The 22,296-nt window shown below is 38.6% G+C and overlaps 1 protein-coding gene across 4 annotated transcripts in view; it reads right to left on the bottom strand.

The window, feature by feature from the left end:
• The window catches only part of FAM13B (family with sequence similarity 13 member B), a 71,032-nt gene that overhangs the window by 34,090 nt on the left and 14,646 nt on the right, over nucleotides 1-22,296 (bottom strand). For all 4 annotated transcript variants that reach the window (XM_067567260.1, XM_067567263.1, XM_067567261.1 and 1 more), the window contains exons 2-8: nucleotides 21,837-22,003; nucleotides 20,380-20,570; nucleotides 19,416-19,628; nucleotides 15,212-15,389; nucleotides 14,396-14,540; nucleotides 11,291-11,448; nucleotides 865-906 (exon numbers count right to left, since the gene is read on the bottom strand). In XM_067567260.1, coding sequence (XP_067423361.1) covers nucleotides 865-906; nucleotides 11,291-11,448; nucleotides 14,396-14,540; nucleotides 15,212-15,389; nucleotides 19,416-19,628; nucleotides 20,380-20,536 — 893 coding nt within the window. In that variant the 5' untranslated portion in view covers nucleotides 20,537-20,570; nucleotides 21,837-22,003. The remainder of the gene's footprint in view (nucleotides 1-864; nucleotides 907-11,290; nucleotides 11,449-14,395; nucleotides 14,541-15,211; nucleotides 15,390-19,415; nucleotides 19,629-20,379; nucleotides 20,571-21,836; nucleotides 22,004-22,296) is intronic.

Here is a 22,296-nt window from a genome sequence, read left to right as displayed (position 1 = left end):
TAGCTAATCTCTCAAATACAATCACAACATTAACTGGAGTCATTTGCTTACTTTATAGGATTTTAGTTACATACAAAATGATAAGCAAGAAATTTATATAATTTATTATATTTACAGTATGGTAGGGGCCTAGATGCCTCAAACAGATCAGGACCTCATAGGGCCAGGCACTGTATAAACACAGTTTATGACAATCCCAGCCGAAAGGGCTTATAATGTAAAAAAGGTAAGACATAACAAGTGGATGAGACAAACAAGGCAGAAAGAGGGAAAGTAACAAAACAGTGTATTTTAATACAGTTATGGCAGCAAGTCTTTGCCAACTAGCAGAAGATAACATGCAAACTTCTATAGAAGGGCCCCCAGTGGAAGTCACAATAGTTTCTCCTAGACTGCTTCACACCTGTCTATTCTGGAACGATTTGTGTTTACTTTTCCTCTGCAATTATATTTGCAACCCAGCTGAGCATGGCCTCACATTACCATTTAGAACAAACTTTAAAACTACTGGTGTGAATTCAAGAACTTAATGACAAATTTGGAGTTGCACCAAAGTACCCATCCAAAGAAAGTGAAAAAAAAATACAAACAAGATATTTAGGAACACAGGTACTGCCATACCACAAAAACCTGTGGTTCCATGGCCAGTTGAGTACAGTATGCATAAATACAATGAGCTTCTTTTACTTCTAAACACTGTATTACATTTCATAAAGCATATATTCAGTACTAAAAATCTGGTGTAGAACTATTTTGGTCACATGTATTTGATTTATCTGTCTTGAAAGCAGGCATGCTAACTACGACAGACTGGTAAAAGCAAAATACTGGGATACACAAATTTTATATATTAGTTAAACTTACTCTGCAGAGGCTGGCAAGATGCTTATGGGAGAGAGATGAGCACTGTAATGAAGAAGAAATAGGTTATCTTCACTAAGACTTTCAATACTACACTTATATTCTGGAAGACAAAAGGGAGCTCTGAGAACACTAAAAAATTGCATCAGCTCAATGAAACACACAGACAAGCAGTAAACACATTGGCCAGCAACAATGTTGCTATGTGCCATGGACCCAACCTCAAGAGAAGAAGGGTCAAGCTGGATCAATATTTGGATAGAAGAGATCTTAAGAAACACTACATTTTACAGAGAGTTGTAGCAGCAGCAATTTTGTAGTTATAAGTAATTGACGAAGCAATTCCCCAACCACTTTAGGGAGCACTGAGCTGCTGTAGGTGCAGTCTTTCACATGAGAGGTACTAATCACTTGTTCTTGAAAGACTGTGTGACACTTCACATAGCATAGATGTTAACCTCAGAGCCCACAGCAATTCCAAATCATTCTGCCTACCTTGCTTCCCTCTACTGTTCCAATTCAATAAGGTATTCTTCATTCTCTATTAAACTATTGCATAGTTTTATTGTGCACTGAGGAAAAATGCTGCAGTTCACCCCAGGAATAGCTGCCATTTAAGTGCAAACACTTACCTCACAGGGTTTTTGAGGCTTTGGTCTACATTACAGAGTTAGGTCGATGTAAGGCAGCTTACGTCCTAATTATGTCAGTGTAAACATTACAGCCTTGGTGCCACCAGTGTAAGTGCCCTACTACACCGATAAACACCACCACCTCCATGAGAGGCGTAGGGCTTATGACAGTGTAGTTAGGGTAATGCAGTGTCTGTGTAGACACTGCAGGTTACTTACATCAGCTGTTGGCTGTCAGTCATTCTTATGGATTTCACAGCTCCCTGCTGGAGAAATTGGCAAAACTGAGTGGAAGCAGAGAGCCTGGGCAGCACCTGAGGAGAACCGGCAGCCTCCAAGCAGCCGGGCTTCCAGCAGGAAGCTAGGAGACAGCTGGGCTCTAGCTGGTGCCCCTCTACCAGCCCAAGCTTCCTTGTCAATTTCCCAGCTCCAACAGGCAGCTGGCACAGCTGTGCAATTTTCAAGAACCACAGCAGAAACAGGAACCCTGGGCTGCACCAATGCTTCCTGCGGGGAACCAGGAGCCTTGGTGCAGCCCAGCTCCCCATGGAGAGCTGGGCGGGAGGTGACAATAGCCGGGCTCCCAGTGGGGAGCAGAGAGCCCAAGGACAGCTGGGCTTCCAGGAGGGAGCTATGTGCAGAGAACCCTCCCACACTGCCCCATTTAAGTCAGTGGAAATGCTCCTGATGAGGACACGCACCACCAGAAGGAGGGCAATGTGGACATGAACCACCACAGTAATTTGGTGGCTGTAAGTCTACCTATGTTAGGTCGACTTACGTCTGTAGTGAAGACATGCCCTTTAGTTGCCTGTTATAAAGCACTTTGCATTTTGGTGCTTTTTATTCAAAGATTTCAAAGTATTATTATGAGCATTTTTTAATTCAGAAGTACACTAAATCTCTGAGCAAGGAACCCTAGTCAATCAAACACAAACATTTTTTCTTTCACAAATTCTAAATTATGAAGCTTGAATTTCTGCATACTATCACAAATAAAATGATTGCTCCAAAACAAGTTTTTAGACTGACTTACATAAATATGCTTGTAGTGAACTGAAACAAAACCAAGTTCTACTGTAAATGACAATGAGAGTCACGGCCTTATTCTGCCTTTCTCCTGTTAAGTAATAAGGCTGTTATCACATACACAAACAAGATAAGAAATGCTAACACACACCATAGAGAAAAACCATTCCAGTAGCTATCTTCACCATGTTAAAAAAAATTAACTAGCAATTAGAAAAGATTTTTAGATCTGCTTCCCAATACAACCCAGATGTACAGTGGAAACCCTAATGTGTTAGTGGAAACATCCGTACTGCTCCTTGCCTTTATATTCAGAGGATTCAATTGAAATAACACCAGCACTGGTTAGCATTATGTAGGACCAGTGTCACTCTTAGCCCAGACCTCTCCCTATTGACATTACTGCAGGCTGAATACGTCACGGAGTGCCCAGCTCAGATGTGTTGCTGCTGGTTAATCATAAGGTAAGTGTTTTACTAGCTAGCATAAATACCTACGGTCACATAGGTTAGCAGGTAGTTTGGATTAACTATCTGAACAAGTAAAGGCTTCCTTTCTTTCCTTCCCTGAACAGGATGTGGTGGAAAACAGGATTATATGCAGCAAAGGACTCTCTACCAAAGGTTGTCTGACAGAAGGAGGGGGGGAAAAAAATACAGAATTTTTTTTTTTAGGATGTTTTTGGTCTTAAATGAGGATGGTTCTAGCTGAGAGTGACACGAACTGTATATGTATACTATCTGTGTGTAAATATAGCACTTCAATAATTAGCTAGCACTGTGCAAAAATGGGAATGTAAACAAAGCTGGTGCTGGGGAAGGAGTTGGTTTGTTCATTTTTATTAATTTAAAAATTAATTTTGTGGCCAGTTTAGCATATATTTTTTAGTGAAAGGAAGAACAAATCCATTCCCAGTGTGCTTAGAGAACACTGGTGGTTCTGAGGTACTATTTTAGACAGATACTCCTGTTAAGCTCAGAAAAATTAACACACACCTGCTTTACAGGCTTGATCTTGCATCCATGGATTTCAGAGATGCAGAATCAAGTCATATACCCACGCCTCCAAACGTTAATTTCTTCCCAATGTTTTTGGGATGAAAGAGGCTAGTTTGAATTTATTTTTGAGTGAAGTTATGCAGGGGTAACAAAGATTCAACTCAACCCTACCACCCACACAAAATGTTTGAGTTTTTATTTTGACCACATTTAAGTAAAACATTTGGAATACAAAGCAAAATTGACATGCAGTCAGCGAAAGAACAGGATAACATAATGGGGAGAAATTAAGACCCATGACAAAAATGAGGTTGGAGAGGAAGATAAGCAACAATTTCAGGGGTGGGAATGATGAGAAGTACAATTAACGTATTTTGACAATCACTACAGAATTTTTTCAAAAATTATTTTACAAGAATAGATTTAATTAGTAAACAGCTCTTGTAAAAGATGTTAATAAATCTTTTATTATATTCCATGCTTCTTGAAATATCTTACAAATAATATGCAAATCCGCTCACCATTAAAATACAGGATGGTAGGTAGCAGCTAGGGAGATAATCATAGCACAGCACACTACAAAACACTAGTGGGAGGAGGGGAGCAAGGAAAATTTTAGTCAAGGGCTCTAGTGCAAGCACCATCTTATGAAACTGTGATGACTTGGGATATTTAATGTTCACACAGAGTTTCATACAGATTTTTGTCTGTCCACCTTCCAATCAGAGAAGCCTGTGTCAACATTTTTGGGATTCAAACAAGGGTTCCAAAGAGTCCAAATTATTTTAGAAAGGATGCTTAGACCACCAAACCTTCCAGCTGTAATGGGCAATCTTCATGCCCTCCAACACAGACCACTTCATGTCTTTCAGTTGTGCTCTTAATACACATCTAGGATTAATACACATCTAGGTGGTATTCAGCGAAAGATGTGCATAAATCAGCACTATTCCAATGCCTGCAGAATCCTCTGATTGTTTAAGGAATCTCTTATGGCCCCAACTCTAATCAGTTTAGCAAGTTAACACTTTTTGAAAAGTGTATCAATCTTAGCTCAAAATATATTACACTTCAGAACCTGCTGCCACAGTTCAAGAATTTTCACGTGTTGTAAACTACATCATGGCGTGTATACAGTCTTAATGCAGAATGACACAGCAAAAAAAACACAAAGGTAAACATATCTTTAGGTTTGAGCGCGCTACCATATTCTGGCAACTAACAAACACCTAATAAGGGATACTGTCCCTCTTCTCCTGTTCACTAATAGCCCTGGTAAAAAGAGAACTGACATACAAAAACACACTAACTAGAAAACAACATTTCAGAATTTTTCTTAATGCTTTTTACTGATTGCATTTATGTTTTCATAGTTCATTATGTTCTTACACAACAACATTGTTTCATATTGTTTTATAAACCTCCCCAGAGTGAATATTTAGTCTTTATAAAACACTTCTAGCTTAAAGAAGTCTGTTATTTTCAATCACACCAAACGAGCTTTTAATTATTTACCTGTGCAGCAGAACTTTGCAGGCCATTCTGATTATTTTTGCTATCCCAAATGAGCACTTCATGTAAAAATACTTCAGTTGAAAAACAATTAAGTATGATGTTGGCTGTTGACTATGCATACTGCTTGCTCGATTTCAATGGCTGCTTGTCAGACGGTACTTCTGGAGTGCTGCACTAAACCCTGCAGTCTAAATAGAAATAGACTGCAACATGAGGTCACTACTGACAATATGCTGCCCAATCAACACTTTAAAGCTTTCCTAGTGTGTACTTCATACTACTTATTCTGCGTGTGAAACATGGGCTCTTGTATGTTGCTTAAGTAACAGATCTTGACCTGAATATTATAATCCATTTTCTAGCAATTCGATTTTTTTTTAAATTTGGTCAGTAACAGTATAAGTAGCAAAGCAAGACAGAACATACTTGTTCAATCTGCCCTACTCCTCATCAGCCAAGAGCAATATTAAATTGCTTTATTAAAAGTATCTAATGTAATACATACCACATTTATAAGTAAGAGGAGTTACTTTTCTGAATTTTATGCAGAGAACAGATGTTCTAGAATTTACTATCCTTAATTTTTCATGCATCTCACCGTGACAACCCCACAGAATACAAAAAATAGTTTTATAGCAGTAAAAACAGAATGAACCTAGAACATTTAAGAATGAACTGATAATTGTTCAGAAATTAAAACTGTTGAAAATTCTGCATGTTTTAATAGATAAGGATTTTAAGTGATGATTTCAGTAGGATCTCTTTAAAATTAGTTTGCAAAAGTGAGTTAGCAAACAGTACATGAAAGTCGGCAATGACAGAGCAGATGAATTGAAGTGCCATGGTGATAGGCTTCTGATGATGCATTAGAAAGACTATAGAACGATGCTTCTAAATACGTAGCATCAACTAATATACAACAAGTGTTCCTCTGATTGGTTAATATGGGTTATTAATCAAAGATCATTTAAATGTTTAATCTAGAAACCATTTTCAAACAGTCACTAAATCAGGCCATATTAGTGATGGCTGTCCACGTTTTCAAATAACAAACACACAGAAAGGCCAACCAAATTAACACTAGAAATGGCATTAAGGCCATACATTCAAAAGAAAATAATCAAAAGGAGTAAGAGGAGGAAAACAGTGCACAACATGAATTTAATTATAGCATGTTATATTCAAAATTATTAAAATGAATTTCCAATTAATGGAGTCTAATGTAGGTGCCTCATTACTTTATATAAAGATAGCCAAACCTTAACCTGATGAACATACATCTTCAGCCTCCCTTCCCTCTTAAAGGGATTTTGCAGATATGTCACACGGCAAAATGTTGAGCTGTGATTTTCAGTCTTTGATATTTGGTTCCCAAAAAGCTAACAAAAACTCCCATTCAGAAGTTTACAATACTTTGTATAAACCCATCATGTTTTAACACAAGTTTTTCCCTCTGAAAAACCTGATACGACACTAACGAAAAAAACTCAAAATAACTAAGACAAATACTAACTCTTTAAATACACACACAAAGAATGTTTTTGATCCTCAAAAAAGGAAGAAACCCACTGTATATCAGTGTTTATGTAGCTATAATGCAAGTACTACACAGCAGGCAAGAAGAAAGGGGCTGGGAAGTGATACATTTGTTACTTGCATTTTTGACCAAGTAGCCACTAGCTGGTTTGGCATATTTATTACAAACAAAACTGGTAGCACTGCCTATGAAGGTTTTCTTACATTTCCCAGTACAAGGACACGTTTTCAGTTGCTTATAAAACTTTGACCAACTTTAACCATTTGAGCTGTAATTTTCTATTCCAGGTGTCTGCTACAGGCTGAATTATTTTGGAAATTTTCAGCTAAAATGGTTCACCTCTTTCCAAGAATGAGGCTGTGGAAAAATATGTTTTTTGCCCATGTTAGAATTCTGGTGACCTTTTCTTTGATGAGAAAAACCAAAACCAATCTCTTGTGCCCCCATGATCTGGAGCAGGGACCTGAAATTTGGCAGGGGATGGCCTTTGTATCAGGAATGTGCCTTTTGCCCATTTCCATGAAAATCTGACCTAATTTGGGCACGTCCTAAATCTTTGAAAAATTGCAATTCATACATGCACAATAGACAAGGCTAGAGCTTAACAGCTTAAATCTCCCAAGATTCTGTCTATGCGGGACATGCTCCAGTCTGGGGTTGAGCAGTAATTTCCCTGCAATTGCAGCTCTGAGCTGCTGTGGGCTGTTGGGTTCTTGGTCCTGGCATCTGAACTGTCAGCAGAGCCCATCTCTCCTATGTTCTCAAAGACCCCCTCCAGCACCGAAGAGGAAATTGCCTGATTCAAATCCAGAGGAGACAAGAGCTGGACCTGCAAAGGGGGATGGGATAGGACTAGAAGTTGAGGTGGCTGGGAAGACTGCAAGTGGCTGGGAGAGGAGATGGGGAGCTAGGTGAGGGGTAGAACACTAGGCACCAGGAGGTGGAGGGGGGGACTGGGACAGGATGAAAAAGGAGACTGGGAGAGAGAACCAGTGGAGCAGGGGGAGAAAAGATAGAGGAGATAGATCTGACAAAAAGCCGGGTGCAGGGGAACAATTAGGACTGGCTGGCCAAAGAGACTAAGACAAGGAACTGGGAAAGGAGCAGGAGACACTGAGATTGGATGAGGAGCCCAGGGAAGAAAGAGCCAATGGGGATGAAGAATGAGTGCAAGCGGCATGACTGGAGGCCAGTGATGTAAAGAGAAACAGACTGGATGAAGAGCCAGGAGTGGGAGACAATAGAGAAGTGTTTTCTCCATTTTACACTTGAGCAAACTGTGCCACAGAAGGATTAAGTGACTTGGCCAAAGGGGATACAGCAATTTTCTGTAACGACAAGGCTCAGGTCCATTAACTCAACCCCATGCTTTAACTGTAAGACCACTTCTCTCTCTCCTAATAATAAAAACAAACATATAGAAGTTCAACAGTTCCCCTTGAACAAGGGTTCTCAAACTGGGGGTCATGATTCCTCAGGGGGTTGTAGGGTTATTATGGTGGGGGGGTCTCGAGCTGTCAGGCCCTGCACGTGCCAATAAGGGTGACATGACATGGGGGGGGGGGAGGGGCTTGTCACAACCTGGAATATTTTCAAAGGGGGTCCCAGCAAAAAAGTTTGGGAACCCCTGCCCTTGACAAATACTACTGCACAGTTTTCTTTTTGTACATATACTAAATATATGAAATGATATTACACCACGTATCATGCAATACATGCATTCATAACATACCATCAGGACATAAGAATGTATTTAAATTACACACAAAAAACTACATTAAAAGACTGTTAAGGTTGCAAAGTCAAGCACGCAAGTGGAAAAGCCAGAATTAAGGTTGCCTGTGAAACCTTAGTTGGAACCCTGGAGCATACGCATTATGACGTAATCTTTAATTACATGATCACATACTACTTTTTCAACGGGACCCCCACCTCAGACAGTGTGGATGGACTTGTTCTTGGGATGAATGGGGTTGTGTATTAAGGAAGATCCAACAGACAACAGCCATGTCTCTGTTGTAGAAGTTGGAAGATGTGTAGTGAATGAGGAAGGGAATTGCAGGAAGAGGAAGGGTAGTTTCATGGTAAGGCAGTTGAATGCTGCTCTGGAGAATGGGATTCTCTCTCTGCCACATAGATCCCATGTGAGGCAAGTCACTTAAACCAAATTTTACACAGATGGCCACCAATTGTGTTTTACTTGTTTTCTGGGTGCCCAACCTGAAAGCCTAGAGTCTGATTTCAGAAAGAGCTAAGCATTCGGAGCTGCAAGTAAAATCCGTGGGAGCTGTGCTCTGAACACGAAGTACTATATGATGCTAAGTACTAAAAAAATCAGGTCCTAAGCATCTGCAGATTCTTTTGACATTAATCTCTCAGTGTCTCAGCTTCTCATCCATAAAATGATGATAATACCACCCACTCACCTCCTAGGGGCTTTGTGAAGACTATCAATTGTTTGGGAAACATTGGCTACTTTAGTGATTAGCACCATATAAAAACCAATGAGGAAATTAACAATTCTGTCTGCCTAGCAAGGTATTAATAGAGTGCAGTAAATAAGGCCAAGGGCTATACATTGAACAAGAATGAAATATTGAATAGCTGCTCATTAATTGAGCACCATCCAGCCTGTATCCAACTGAGGCAGCGTCTTGTGAAAAAATACAGTATGTGATCATGTGATTAAAGTCTGTCATAATGTATACACACAAGGCAACCTCAATTCTGGCATTTCCTAGCATTTGAGTGCTTGGACTTTGCAACCTTCGCATTCTTTTAACATAATTTGTGTTTAAAATTTCCTAGGTTTTTTAAAAAAACCCAAACTAATTCCATCATGGAGCATCATATTGACACTGAGATGGTTCATCAGCAGGGTTAAAATGTTTAGATCCACCACACAGCCCTCTGCCATTCGAATTACAGGAGTAACCGATGACAAACTACTGTTGCTATCTTCTACGTAGGCCAGCATTAGAAGGAAATGAGACACTTGTAAATACCTGTGAAACTCCCTGGCAGATAGCAGAGAAATGTTGAGACTCCAGAATCTTGGGTTCTATTCCAGGCTCTGGAGTAGTGTGCTCTAGTACACAGACTCTTCTGCCCTATCCCCTCCAATAGATCCCTATGCTAATCGTGATTCTTCCCTACCCCAGGCGCCTTGTCCCAGTCCCGTTCTTCCTGCCTTCCCAGTCCTGGTATCCACTTCTCAGGCTTCTTATCCCCATCCCAAACTCCTTGCTCAGCCAATCAGTTTCCACATCCCAACCGTCTCTCACCTTCCCCCATGCTGGCTCCCCACAGTCCCAGGCTCCTTGTCCAACAAGTCCCAGTCTCAGTCTCCTCGATCCCAGATAAATGGCTCCCACTCTCCCCATTTTCCTCACTGGTTCCAAGTTCCAGTCCCCTCCTCGCCCCATAGTTCCCAATCCCCTGCCCTTCCCCCCAGTTCCTAGTCCCACTTTCTCTATTCCTCATCTCCAGTCCTAGATTCCTTGTTTCAATTTACTCCTTTTCTTCTATCCCGTTCTGGCTTTTGTCCTTTTTACATTCAAATCAGTCAACTCCCTCCTCCAAGCTTTCTGGGGGCCAGCTGGGTAGGGGTCATTGAGGGCACAGGAAAGGTAAGCTCCCTGCTCTCAGTTCCACTACCAGGCCACACCCCAGCCTGGAGCAGCCATTTCAGGAAAAGTTCCTGTGAGCCCCTGTAGTCCTACACTGAAGCATGCTCATTTGCTTTGTGAGGATGGCACATGTTCAGTTGGATCCGCACTATGAGCTGTGAGAGGCTCGAGCATGTTCAGCAAGGATGGAATGTCCAGAGTTTGGCTATATAACCGAAGGACAGGGAGTACTGAGTTTGCTCTTAAACTGTTTTCCTATATGGCAGAACAACCTGCTACTTACTATAATCCTATCACATCAAATGAAATTTAACTTGCAATTTGTAATATACAATGTAAAGCATCCCCAGCTGCTAATAGCTCATGGAAACTTTGAAAGGCCCCGCTATGTTACTGAGTCAGAATTACTTCTAAAAATTTGTATATTTATCTCCCTTCTTTCCTTATATTACCAAAAAAAGGGAAGAGAAATAAGTGATTCTAAAAGGGAACATTTTTCAATATTTCCTCATGAAGCACCAGGTGCTCATTTAAAAGTAACGGAAGTTATTTTTCATTAACACTTTAGCTGTTTATAACAAACCCTTCGAAATAGTTTTCCTTATGTGATCTCTTCTCTCCACAATCATATGGACAAAAAGTTAACATGGAATTTCTTACATACTAGGCAGATAGCTATGGTTTTCAAATAATTTAACACATATTTCTACATAGACTTTGTAAATAAACAAAAGAAAACAGGGCAGAACGAATTTGAAGCTACCGATTTTCAGATTATTTTTAATTAGTTACCAAGCATTTCAAACATTCACTCTCAAAATACTCATTTACAATTTCCCTCCCTTCTTTCCGCAGGATTATAGAATTTAGTCTAACTTTAGTTTCACAAAATCATTATTGTAGAAAATGTAGGAAGAGTTCACATTCCCCCAGGTTTTACCACCACTACAAGTTGATAGAATCTCAAGTCTCCTTTCATAAACACTGCAACAAAATTAAATGTAAAGAAAAATTCATCATATGTAATTATTAAAATAGTCATCAGAAAAACATAAAACTTAGATGATGCTCTGGGAAACATATCTTTACCTTGTCGATGCTGTAACACTGCTGGAGTCCAAGATGCTCTCTGTCATATCATGTACCACATCCGGCCTTTCCTCAGGTTTCTCTGTACTATCTTCTGGAAGTTCTTCAGTCTGCTCAAGCTTTACATCCTCTTCCTCCTCCTCCAAGAGATCATTTAACTACAGAAAGATTAATATGGTTTTGATAGTTATTAAAAATCAAATATTAATTTTACAGATCTGGAAATACGTCGTGTTTGGGGATATAAAACAGTTTTAAGAGAAAAACATCTTTTCACATTTTGAAAGTTAAAAACACTGTCCCTATAAAGGAAGCAGCCCAAACCACGCCTTCAAAAGCACAAATGCAGAACCATCTCCACTGCTAAATAAGCCACTAAAAATATCATTAGAATATAAATTGAAAGGAAGCACTGTAAAGCAGTAAACCAAAAGGATGAGGAGTCAGAAGATCTGGTATCTATTCCCTTATCTGCCACAGATGTGATGCAACACTGCACCCAAGTTTCCCATCCTCTAAAATGGAGATGGGATAATGCTTACCTATTTTGCATGGTTTTTCAAGGTTTATTCATTAGATGTCTGAAAAGCATTTGAAAATCCTAGAAATGCATGGACTTCTATAGCACCTTCATTCTAAGGATTTCAAAGTAGTGAGCATCCTTTCTAATACCAGTTTCAAGCACAACAGTATAAAGGTCTAAGATTGGTGTCCAATCTGTTTTGTGATTTAGTACGTTATCAACGAACTGTAACCAATTTCTTTTGATTTCCAGATGCACAAGATGAGCATATTAAAATCTGGCAACTATGTGTAAATATAAACATGCAGCAGGTGCAACTTGTTGTATTTTTAAGACTAGAACATCTTAATTTATTGGCTTTTCTAATACTTGAATATGTAACCTGCTTTAAAAGAATTTCTGCTTTTTTCCACTTGACTGATACAGCAATCCCAGATTTTAAAAATGGCTGTCAACCTCTATCCAAATACACTATTACTACTTTTGAATTGAATATAGACATCTAGATTTTTATCTAGTTCAACAAAAGATTTGCCTAATCACACCACAAACTAATGCCAATATTTATTTCTGTGATTAATTTTTTATTTCCTAAATTCATGTGTCATCCCTTCCCACACCACCCCCAAAAAATTCTTTCATAACTCTCTCTCAAAAACAGATTTTTTTCAATATCCACATGATAGGTGAAAATGTTTATTAGAAACTTGTTTGATATTTGTTTCTTAAGTTTATTTTGAACAGCTACTATGTGGAAACTAAGTAGAAAAGAAATTTTTATAGGGGTATTAAATGTTATATGGGACTATATTGATTATAATTTTTTTTTTACCATCCCAATCTTCTGTACATTAATAGGACTTATCAAATCAGTGGCAAAATGTGAGTGTATGTGCATTCACAACCATGTCTGGCAGCCAGTTTTTCCAATTACACTGTAGGTAAAATGAACAGATGAAATACATAGGAATATCTGGGACTGCAGGTCAAGTGGATCTGCACATATTCAATAAGTTGCTCAAAGACTGGGCAAATATGCAGGTATGTTACTTTCCTGCAGAATCCAACAAGAGCTGAAAAATTAGGTAATGGATTTTAACTTTTTCTTTCTTAAAATGAAAGTTTTAGCCTTTATTTTCAAAGACAATCTAACTGTAAATAAAGTATAGACAAAGTGCAGGGATATCTTCCTCAGTCTGACAGACAGCCTAGACCAATAGCTATGGAAGTATGTTAATTCAAACTGCACAAAAACAACGTAAACATCAAGAGGGGAAGGGGAAGGAGATTGCAAAAGTTGTTGCTTCTGCAGGACAAGCTCATTGCACACATCAGTAACTCCCTGCATCCCTCCCCATTCCCCTCCTCTCCACCCCCAACAAGCTCCCATACTCTCTCCGTTTCAGAGAATCAGTGCACCCCCTCCTCTCATGCCAGGGTCTCTGTGCAATCTCCTTATCCCCTCCACCCCCATTCTCCACTTCTCCCTTCCATCCTATACCAGGGTCCTCCGCCTACTATGACAGGGGCTCTGTGTTCCACCTCCCGCCTCCACCCCCCCATACCAGAGTTTCCCATTCTTAACCCCCCTTGCTAGGGGCTCTGCACGAACCCCAATTCTCCCTTCTTAGTCTTCTCTCTCTTTCAAGGTGTCAACTGTATTGGGAGGATGGCAAAATTAAGATGAGGGGTATTGTTACGCTTAAATATATTAACAGCTGCCATCAACCAATAATTAGAAAGGTGGCTGAAGCTGGGTAGCTCTGCTAATCAGATCCTGGGGCTCAATATGTGCCCCCCATTTCCCTGTTTCAGTTTTTCCAATTTTCACCAAAATCAGTAGGGTTCTGCCCAGTGACGCCTAGAACATTCTCTGAGATTTTTGGAATTGATCAGATGCAAAGTTCAAAATTTATCTTGTTACATCCAAACACAGTAGCACCATCAAGCAAAGCATAAGGCCTTGCAAGTTTGGGCAATAATAAATAATACCGCCACTTCGCTCTTATACAGCGCTTTTCATCCTTCAATTTCAGAGCACTTTACAAAGGAGGTATCATTATCCTCATTTTTAAAATGGGGAAACTGAGGCAAATAGAAGAGAAATCATTTGCCCACAGTCACCTAGCAAGCCAGTGGCAGAGAGAGGAATAGAACCCAGGCCTGCGTTCCTATCCACTAGGCCACCCACTTATCAGCATAATCACGAATGTTGTGGTTCTCAAGCCATTTGCTAATTAGCTCTCCAGCTGTTTAGGATCACTGCTCCACAGCTAGTTATGCTTCATATTTTTCATTCCACGCAACACGACCCATCTGTATGTAAGGGTGAGGTATTATTTTAGTTCAAATTCGATGGTGCACCATTCTCCTATAAATACAAATTGTGAAACAGATAATTTCACAAACAGCTACTTTAACTAAAAAATAAGGAATTGAGATCAAGTTTTAACAGTATGCACTGTAAAAGACTATATGCAACAGTACATTAAAGTGAGTTTTATTCCAACACATCTTTAGTAAAATCAGCTGCTGTAACAGAAGTTAAAAGTGATAGAATACTTCCACTTAAATATTCTCACCTGCTCGGTTATTGAACTTAAATCATTAGTAGATGAAAAATCTTCCTCTTCATTTTCAAAGAATTCATAGTAGTTCTCCAAAAGTCCCGCCATTATTCTGCTAACTATTTCTTGCTCTTTCAGATCCTCCACATCTGTGTAAATGCTAATAAAGATTCCAAACTATCTTTAGTTTAAAGACTAAATCCACCCAATTCTCAAAAAATGCCTGTGAATGGCTTTCATGATTAAGGACTAGACACACGTTCTTTATTTGTTACACTGATTCTTGTTTCATATTCTGAATACACAGACCTACAAGCTTAAGCCCCAACTTCAGTGGCATGCCACATGAGCTCTGTCTAAGGGATGCATTGTAAGAAGGGGCATTACAATTTTGTTTTTGATAGTTTACACTTCAAAGAGTGGTAAAGCAACAAACATTAGGTTAATTAAAGCAAGTTTATGTAATGATATTAATTAAAATAGATCTTTATAAAGTAAAGAATGGAATTTTCCTGATAACTTTGTTTGTATAATACAGAATAACAGCTAACTTAAGCAACTCCCCCCGTATGTTTTACACTACGTTAAATATAATTTGTATAAATACAGTATATAAGACAATATGAATAATGATACAACTGGAATAAATTACAGTTATTTACTGTAAAAGGAGGTTCTTCAAGATGTGTGGTCCCTATCTCGATTCCAAACCTGGGTGCACATGCATACCCACGTTTGGAATCCAGACAGGGACTAGCACTCGAAGAATAATACAGCAATTATACAGAGTCACTTAAAAAAGGATGGCATGAGTTTATAGAATTAACTTACTGGAAAACATCTGGACCAAAGACTGCAGCCAAAGAACTCGCAGACCAAATTTCTTCATGATGCGATGCTACGTTGGCTAAAAATCTACACAGAAACTTTAACAAACTGTAATTAACAGGCGGAAGCTGCTGCAAGAGGAACCTCAGCTTTCTTCCAAATTCATCTTCGTTATTATAATCTGTAAAATGTAATAAAAGATTTTAATCTAAATTAATACAGTTCAGATATTTTGCACGTTTGATATTACTAAGTACCTCAAATTTTGACTAAAACTAAACCATTTCACATCTGGAAATCAAACAGATGTACTAATCTACAAACTGCCACCCCAGGATTTCAATTTCATTTGCTGGGGACAGGACTTCTGACTCTATACTCCTCCAAGTGGAAAGGGGGAGGAGGGGAGAAAAAACCATCCCACAAATCGGGGAGGACTTTTACAACTACAATCCTTATTACCAATACAACATTTCTCTATTGTTTCCTCTCTCTCTCGAGTCAGTCTCTGTACCTGTCCTCCTCACTATGTCCGCCTCCCTCAGTAAGAGCTTTGGCATATTCCTGCACAGTTCCTCTCCATACAGTGGTGCCAGAATACTGAAACATACTAGTCTCCATTCTACATTTATGTGATGTAGTCAGGTGATTTTTCATTACTGTAAACTGGCTTTCTGCAACAAAGCGTTTAATAATCTGGACCAGTAAATCCCCCTCTGCTGCTTACTTATTCTACCTAGCAAGTCCAACCACCACCTTCCAAGGTATTTCCCCAAAAAAGCATTCATCCAATTGCACTCCCCTCTACAGGCTAGCTGCTACCCTTTCTTCTGATGTATTCTTCCTTAAATTTTAACACACTTGTGGATGAGTTCAATTAGATACAAGAGACTATAATATTTTAAAATCATCATGAAGTCTAACAATTATCAGCATCAAGATATAAAGCCCTGGAGGGTTTCATATTGTTGAATGATTAGTCAGAGAAACTCCATTTACAGACAGGAAAAGTCATATGAGGAGGAGCAGCAGAACTGGACACAACTTGGACCCAAAATAAGGTGCTCTTTCCTCTCTGAGGGAAACCCACTACACATTTTGAAGCTTTTCCTTTTCTGGGTAGGGAAACAGGAGTTGTCTGAAAGTTTATGAATGGGCACTCTGCCAGCAAGACAAAAAAAGGAAAAGAGAGAGAGAGAAACACATTGGTCTGGAACATCAAAAAGTAAGAGCAGAAAACACTATTGTGTACACACAAGCACTGATGCCATTTGGTAATTGTCGGATTTTTCTGTTTGGGGAAAATGAAAATGGCTAAGGGAGTGGGTTCAAATCCTATAGATTTACCATGTACAACTGGTTACAGAAGAACAATTAATCTCCTCAGTGCAGTAAAACAAAGATCTAAATAAAGTGGTAATACATTCTTTTAACATATAACACAGTCAACTTCACTTTAGACACAATTTTAGGAAACAGCAATGCAAAGAAGTAAAACACTTTCCTACAAAAATCACAACTTGTTTTGCCCTTAAAAAAATCTGTCTGTCTGTCTAAAATTTAGGTTCTAAACAACACAGTCAAAGACCTGAAGTGAGAAAGTACTTATCTGTAAGTGAAGTCCTCTGAATGTAGTCCATGGATACACACTTCTGAGACACGTGGCCTATGGCATCAGGGTCAAATTCACACTTCAATTAGTAAAGACACTTGCCTTCGAGGAACCACCATTAGGCCTGCACAGAACGAGCCTTGAAGGGTATATATGCCACACCTTGTCATATAACTGCAAGTTATGTTTACAACTAAATTTAACCTACAGAGCAGAGTGAACCAGTTCAAGAGGAAGGATGCTACAGAAAAATGTATACCAAAAACCACCATCTTCTGATAATTCTGCTTGTTTCAGTCATTCCTTTTCCTAATCTGTAACTGATCTATAATTCTGGAAATTAAGAAGTAGAGACGTGGTTCTAGTAGACATTCAAAATGTAAATAAAGCATGATAAAAATGCTGTTAAAAACCTCTAACCTAAAAAGGAGGAACCCAATCTTTCTAGTTAAATGTTGTGTTTCCTGGTGGTGTGTTTAGTTCCATCTGGGAAACAAAACAAAAAACATTTTCAAGAGCTTCATGAAATCACTTGATTTTTTCTTCTTTTTAAAATGGGCAAAATGATGTACATTTCTTCATCTTACACATACAATTCTAATGCATGTGTACTAATGTAAAATAAATTAAGTACAGAATATCCTATCATATAACATATCCCTAAATGGTTACACAAGTTATGGGGAATAGGGAATGTCAAGACATGCAAGGATCCCAAATATACGTAAGGATGGGAATTATGCCCTCCAAAAACAGCACATGTCCCATATAACCTGAGATGGAATCCCTCCAAAATCTGCTCCATGACAAATAAAATGAATTCCATATTGCAGCTCTGCAAGTTACATGCAAAGTGCATGTGAAAATTACACCACCATTATTCTGAATGAATAAACGAAATTACTTATTACAACTCTGATAGAGTAACAATGAGAAACTGGAATGGACAGTATTAGAGGACAGAAGTACTGCTGTATTAGAGGACAGAACTATAGCAATTAATTTCCCCCCCTCTGTGACTTAATGCTTCTATTATGAAGTCTTCTGCAATAAAATAAAATAAAGCATCTACAAGATATATCTTAAATCTCTGCAAATCATGTGATTTACCACTAGCTAATCTAGTAAAGTCAGAGATTAGCAAAACACACTGAGACAAAATAGCAGTCCTAGTAAAAATAAAATTTGGTCTATTGCTGTCAATCTCAGTTTCTCATTATTACTATGGGACTGTTGCTCAAAGGAATGGTATACAGGTGCCACATCTTTAGGACATCCATTCAAATCTGACCCAGGTCATTAGTGGCCAAAAGTTGTTACCATCTCAGGGATATCAATATCTTATATGAAATGAGTTGGTGTTCAATTTCTATTGAACAATCATCCAGATAACCAATTCATGTTCAACATTTCAGCGACGGTATTAGCTAAATGGGCATGGAAACTGAACCACCTTCTCACCTTCCAGCACTGAGATACAGAGGCAGAACAGCATTGGGAAACTTGACCTAAAATCCTGCCCCATGGTGTATCCCACTATAAACCAATAGGACTTCTGTCATGAAAGCTGTCAAGACTGTGCTTGTCACAGCACTAAACTCAAACAAGGAAACTTAAATTAATGTACCCTGGCAGAATTCATAATCTTACAAAAAAAAATCAATAAAAACAAGGACTAAGTGACATTGTGAGAAATAACGTCACTCTCCTATAGATGACACTGGGAACTAAAGAAAGCCCCAGTTATGTTACAAGGTGTGGTACAACTATGCCTATATACCCTTTGAGGAACGCACGATGTGTTACTAATAGTAGTGCTGCAAGACAAAAGTTTTTACTAGTCAAGTTATGAATTAACTCCTCCAACACAATACAATACAGCAAAGGCCACAAGACCCAGGAGAGTGGATACATATAGACAAAATTTGGGAATTAAAGATGTCAACATATAGGTGGCAACTGGAACTGTTCTATGACAGACAGAAAATAAAGTTAGCAGTTACATGCTGACCACCACACCTTCTACAGGAATGGAATGTAACTGAAAAATACCCTAAAAGGGTAAAATTCACACCCGTAGAGGGTCTGCTCAAGACTCCTCCCCGCACCCCGCTTGCCACTAAAGCCCTGAACCAGGAGCATCATCAAACCACATGTGATCAATGGAAAGGAAACTGGGAGGGGGAGAAAAGAAAAGGGGTTCCATGCGGATTCTAAATTGCCCATGATGGAGTGGGATGTTTGGATCCAGTAGCCCTGCCCAAACTTACGTATCCAATGTCCCACAACTCCATGCACAGGATGATGGGGGGCTTGGGAAAGGTGGATATGAAGGTTATGTGGCTGCTTCACAGTCTGCCTGCAAGCAACTGGTGAATTCCATCTCTCAACCCACAAACAGTTATCAGAACAGAGGCTATTTACTTCGGCTTTATGCAGGGAAGGGAGAATTATATTCAAAATAGAAGTGTATTGATGTACATATAGAACACCAAAGAAAAAAATCTTGGAATCACTTAAACCTCTTGATTAATTTAACGATGCCTTAAAGTCTCTTGTTACTAACCAATTCCTACTCAAAATAATTATCATTACCTTGAGAAAGTTGCATCAAGTGAATGTGCAAGCTGCCTGGGATCACCGGCTCTGGAAGTTCTTGAAGAAAAAATCTAAGAAGGCTAATAGCTGAGGGTACATCTGCTTCTTTAACCAAGTCCACGTCTTCTCCATTATCGTATCTTTTCCGAAGCCACTCCACTGTCTCAGCATTCCCATTGACTTGAAAAAGGCCTTCTTGTTCCAGACCTCCTAAATTAGTAGGAAATTGCAAAAATAAATTCAGCCCCAACTCTGTTTTATCTGATGTCTGCTATAAAGCCATCATTTTTAATAATTACTATTGATAATTGTAGATTCAATTTTAAACATATGCATTTTACAAGATTGCGGCAAAGCAAGTTATTTTGTAGAATTTCTCTGTAAACCAACCCCTGCAAATGCTTTTGTCTAATTTGAAAGTACAATAGCCAGGTAATATATTCTCCAGCCACAAAAGATATAATTTCCTATAAAAGTACTGTATTTGGTTGGTTGCCATTTTTTTTCTAAATACTGTGAATTCAATCTAATGCAATTGCAGAAGTAAAAGAATGAAACATATAAAACAAAAAGAAGAAACTAAAAAAAGTTTGACCGATGAAATCCTAATAGTTTTTCAAAGCAAGAATAAAATATAAAAATAGTAATGTTAGGCTATGTCTACACTTGATCAACTTAGCGGTCAGTGAAGACCCGCTCAGTCAATCCAGAAGTCAACGTTATTAATCCACCCCCGCAAGAGGCGTAGCGCTGCATAAATGGGAACACGGTTCCCATCGGCACAGTGCAGTGACGATGGTGCGCAGAAGAGAAGCAAAGCAGTCAACGGGAGTTATGCAAGTTCTTTGCGTAACTCCCATCAACTGCCGCCGAATCACAGAGGTAAGCGTAGACCAAGCCTTAATTAAAACCATTTAAGACAAAATATTCCTCATTTAAAATTCAGTAGATAAATACATACCATGTTCCTCAATATAGTCCACAACGTGGCGGACTATGAATGGAACCTCATTGTCTGGTTGCCCTTCCTGCTGCAGCTCATCAAGTGGAATTCCAAATATTTTGTTAGCAAGAACAGAGTTGCAGTTATTCAAGGAAGGGGAGGAGCTCTTCCTCATATCTTTTTGCAGCCAAAAATCAAAGCTGTCTTTTCTGTCAAATGAAAGGAATTAAAACTAAGACAATGTTTATAATGGGGCTAGAGAACTAAAAAGGAGGCATTGATATTTTACATGTAAGTATGTTTATTAGTATTTAAATACTTTCCAACCTCTGTTGGATCACAAATATGACGACATTTTCATTAGGATCATTGATCCAAGCACCGTAAAATATGGAGATTGTTCCTCTTTATCCTTAATTTCTGTAGATATGTTTTAACAGATCCAGAGGATTGTTCAGATAAATCAGCAGCAGCAGCAGCAAAGCTGGTTGACATTCAGGAAAATTCCAGTTACTGGACAATTATTCAAGTAATGTTCAACGTGTGTTAGATTAAGTCTGATTTTCTTCACCCTATTTCTAACCAAGCTTGTTCATAAGCCTTTGACAATCCACCACAGAAGACTTTCTCAGTATATTAAATTGAACTTCCATGCGCAAACTTGATGAAGAGGAGACAACTAGAAAAGATTACCAAAAACTGCCAGTATAAAATAGTCTTGTCCAGTTTTCTTCTGTCAACGTAATTATGCAAGATGGAGCTATTGCAAGATCACCAGAATTTCTATGGCATCTGAAGACTCTGCAGCCTATACAACTCTACTTCCATGAACTATAATTTTGCAAAAGGCTTTAATTCTTAAACCAATTTCTAAATAAACTTTTCATGCATCTCGCTCTCAAAATATTTTTACTGAAAATTCCCTTAAAAATGGTCTCTCAAGTCAACCAACGACCTAGTGGCACCATAAAACATACCATGCAGAAAACCAATTGTTACTTGCTGATCTTTGCTTGACTATTGGTCTAACAGGCATTGAAAATGTTGTAGAGGCAGTGTAATTCAGCCCTAGGAAGCATCTACTAAACCCCTTTAGTTGGGTCATTGACCAATACAGGCACAGAAGGATGTGGTCTTGAAAGTGTACTAAAAACTACAGGGAAAGATTCATATAAAATAGGTGCATACTATTGTTTCAGAGTTGTCTCAAAATAAACTACTTCTGAGTTGTCTTCTTCTGGAAAAACAACAGCAAAAGAAAAAATATGGTTGGACAGACTCAGGGGCCACTTAAGTGCCCATTGGAAAATACCATAAGTACAGACTTACTAAAAGTATGTTTTACATGTGAACAGATTATCCTTACTTTGTGGGTGGATTGTCAAACTATAATACACCAAGCAGATCAGAATCCACAAACTCTTACTTCAATTTTTAAAAAGCAAGACTATTGTTAATAGTTTAAGGAAACTTACCTCAGAGTACTTAAACACCCAAGTTTAAAAAATATTTTCTGTGCCAGCTGCCCTCACTGACCAAGCATTCTTTTGTCATTTATGGTTGTTTGAGATTATGGCAGAAGATCAGCCGGTAGTTCCTCATTGAAGAAAAGCAGAACTCGATCAGTACTTCAGCAGTTAATCTAAAAATATGAAAAATATTGTTAGGCCCTTAATGTTTTATTTTTTTTTTAAATAATTGAAAGTCTAAATACTAGTTTTGAAAGATTCTCTGGGTCAAGATAAAACGAACATGTGACTTTTAAAGTAAGAACCTACTTAATTCTTCCACCAACCTGGCTCACATGCAGTAACACACAATAGATATGCATAATCTATTTTGTTCACACAGTAGTTAATCTAACCTGCTCCAGTCTGGTATTTCTCGTCTCACACTTGACTGGTCAACGTAGAGCTTAAAAAACCTATGCATATT

The sequence above is a fragment of the Emydura macquarii genome, unplaced genomic scaffold, assembly GCF_026122565.2.
Source record: "Emydura macquarii macquarii isolate MOO-44397 ecotype Brisbane River unplaced genomic scaffold, CSIRO-AGI_Emac_v2 contig_2768, whole genome shotgun sequence".
In the NCBI taxonomy this organism is placed as follows: Eukaryota; Metazoa; Chordata; order Testudines; family Chelidae; genus Emydura; species Emydura macquarii.
This window is presented reverse-complemented; position numbering and strand designations above follow the sequence as displayed.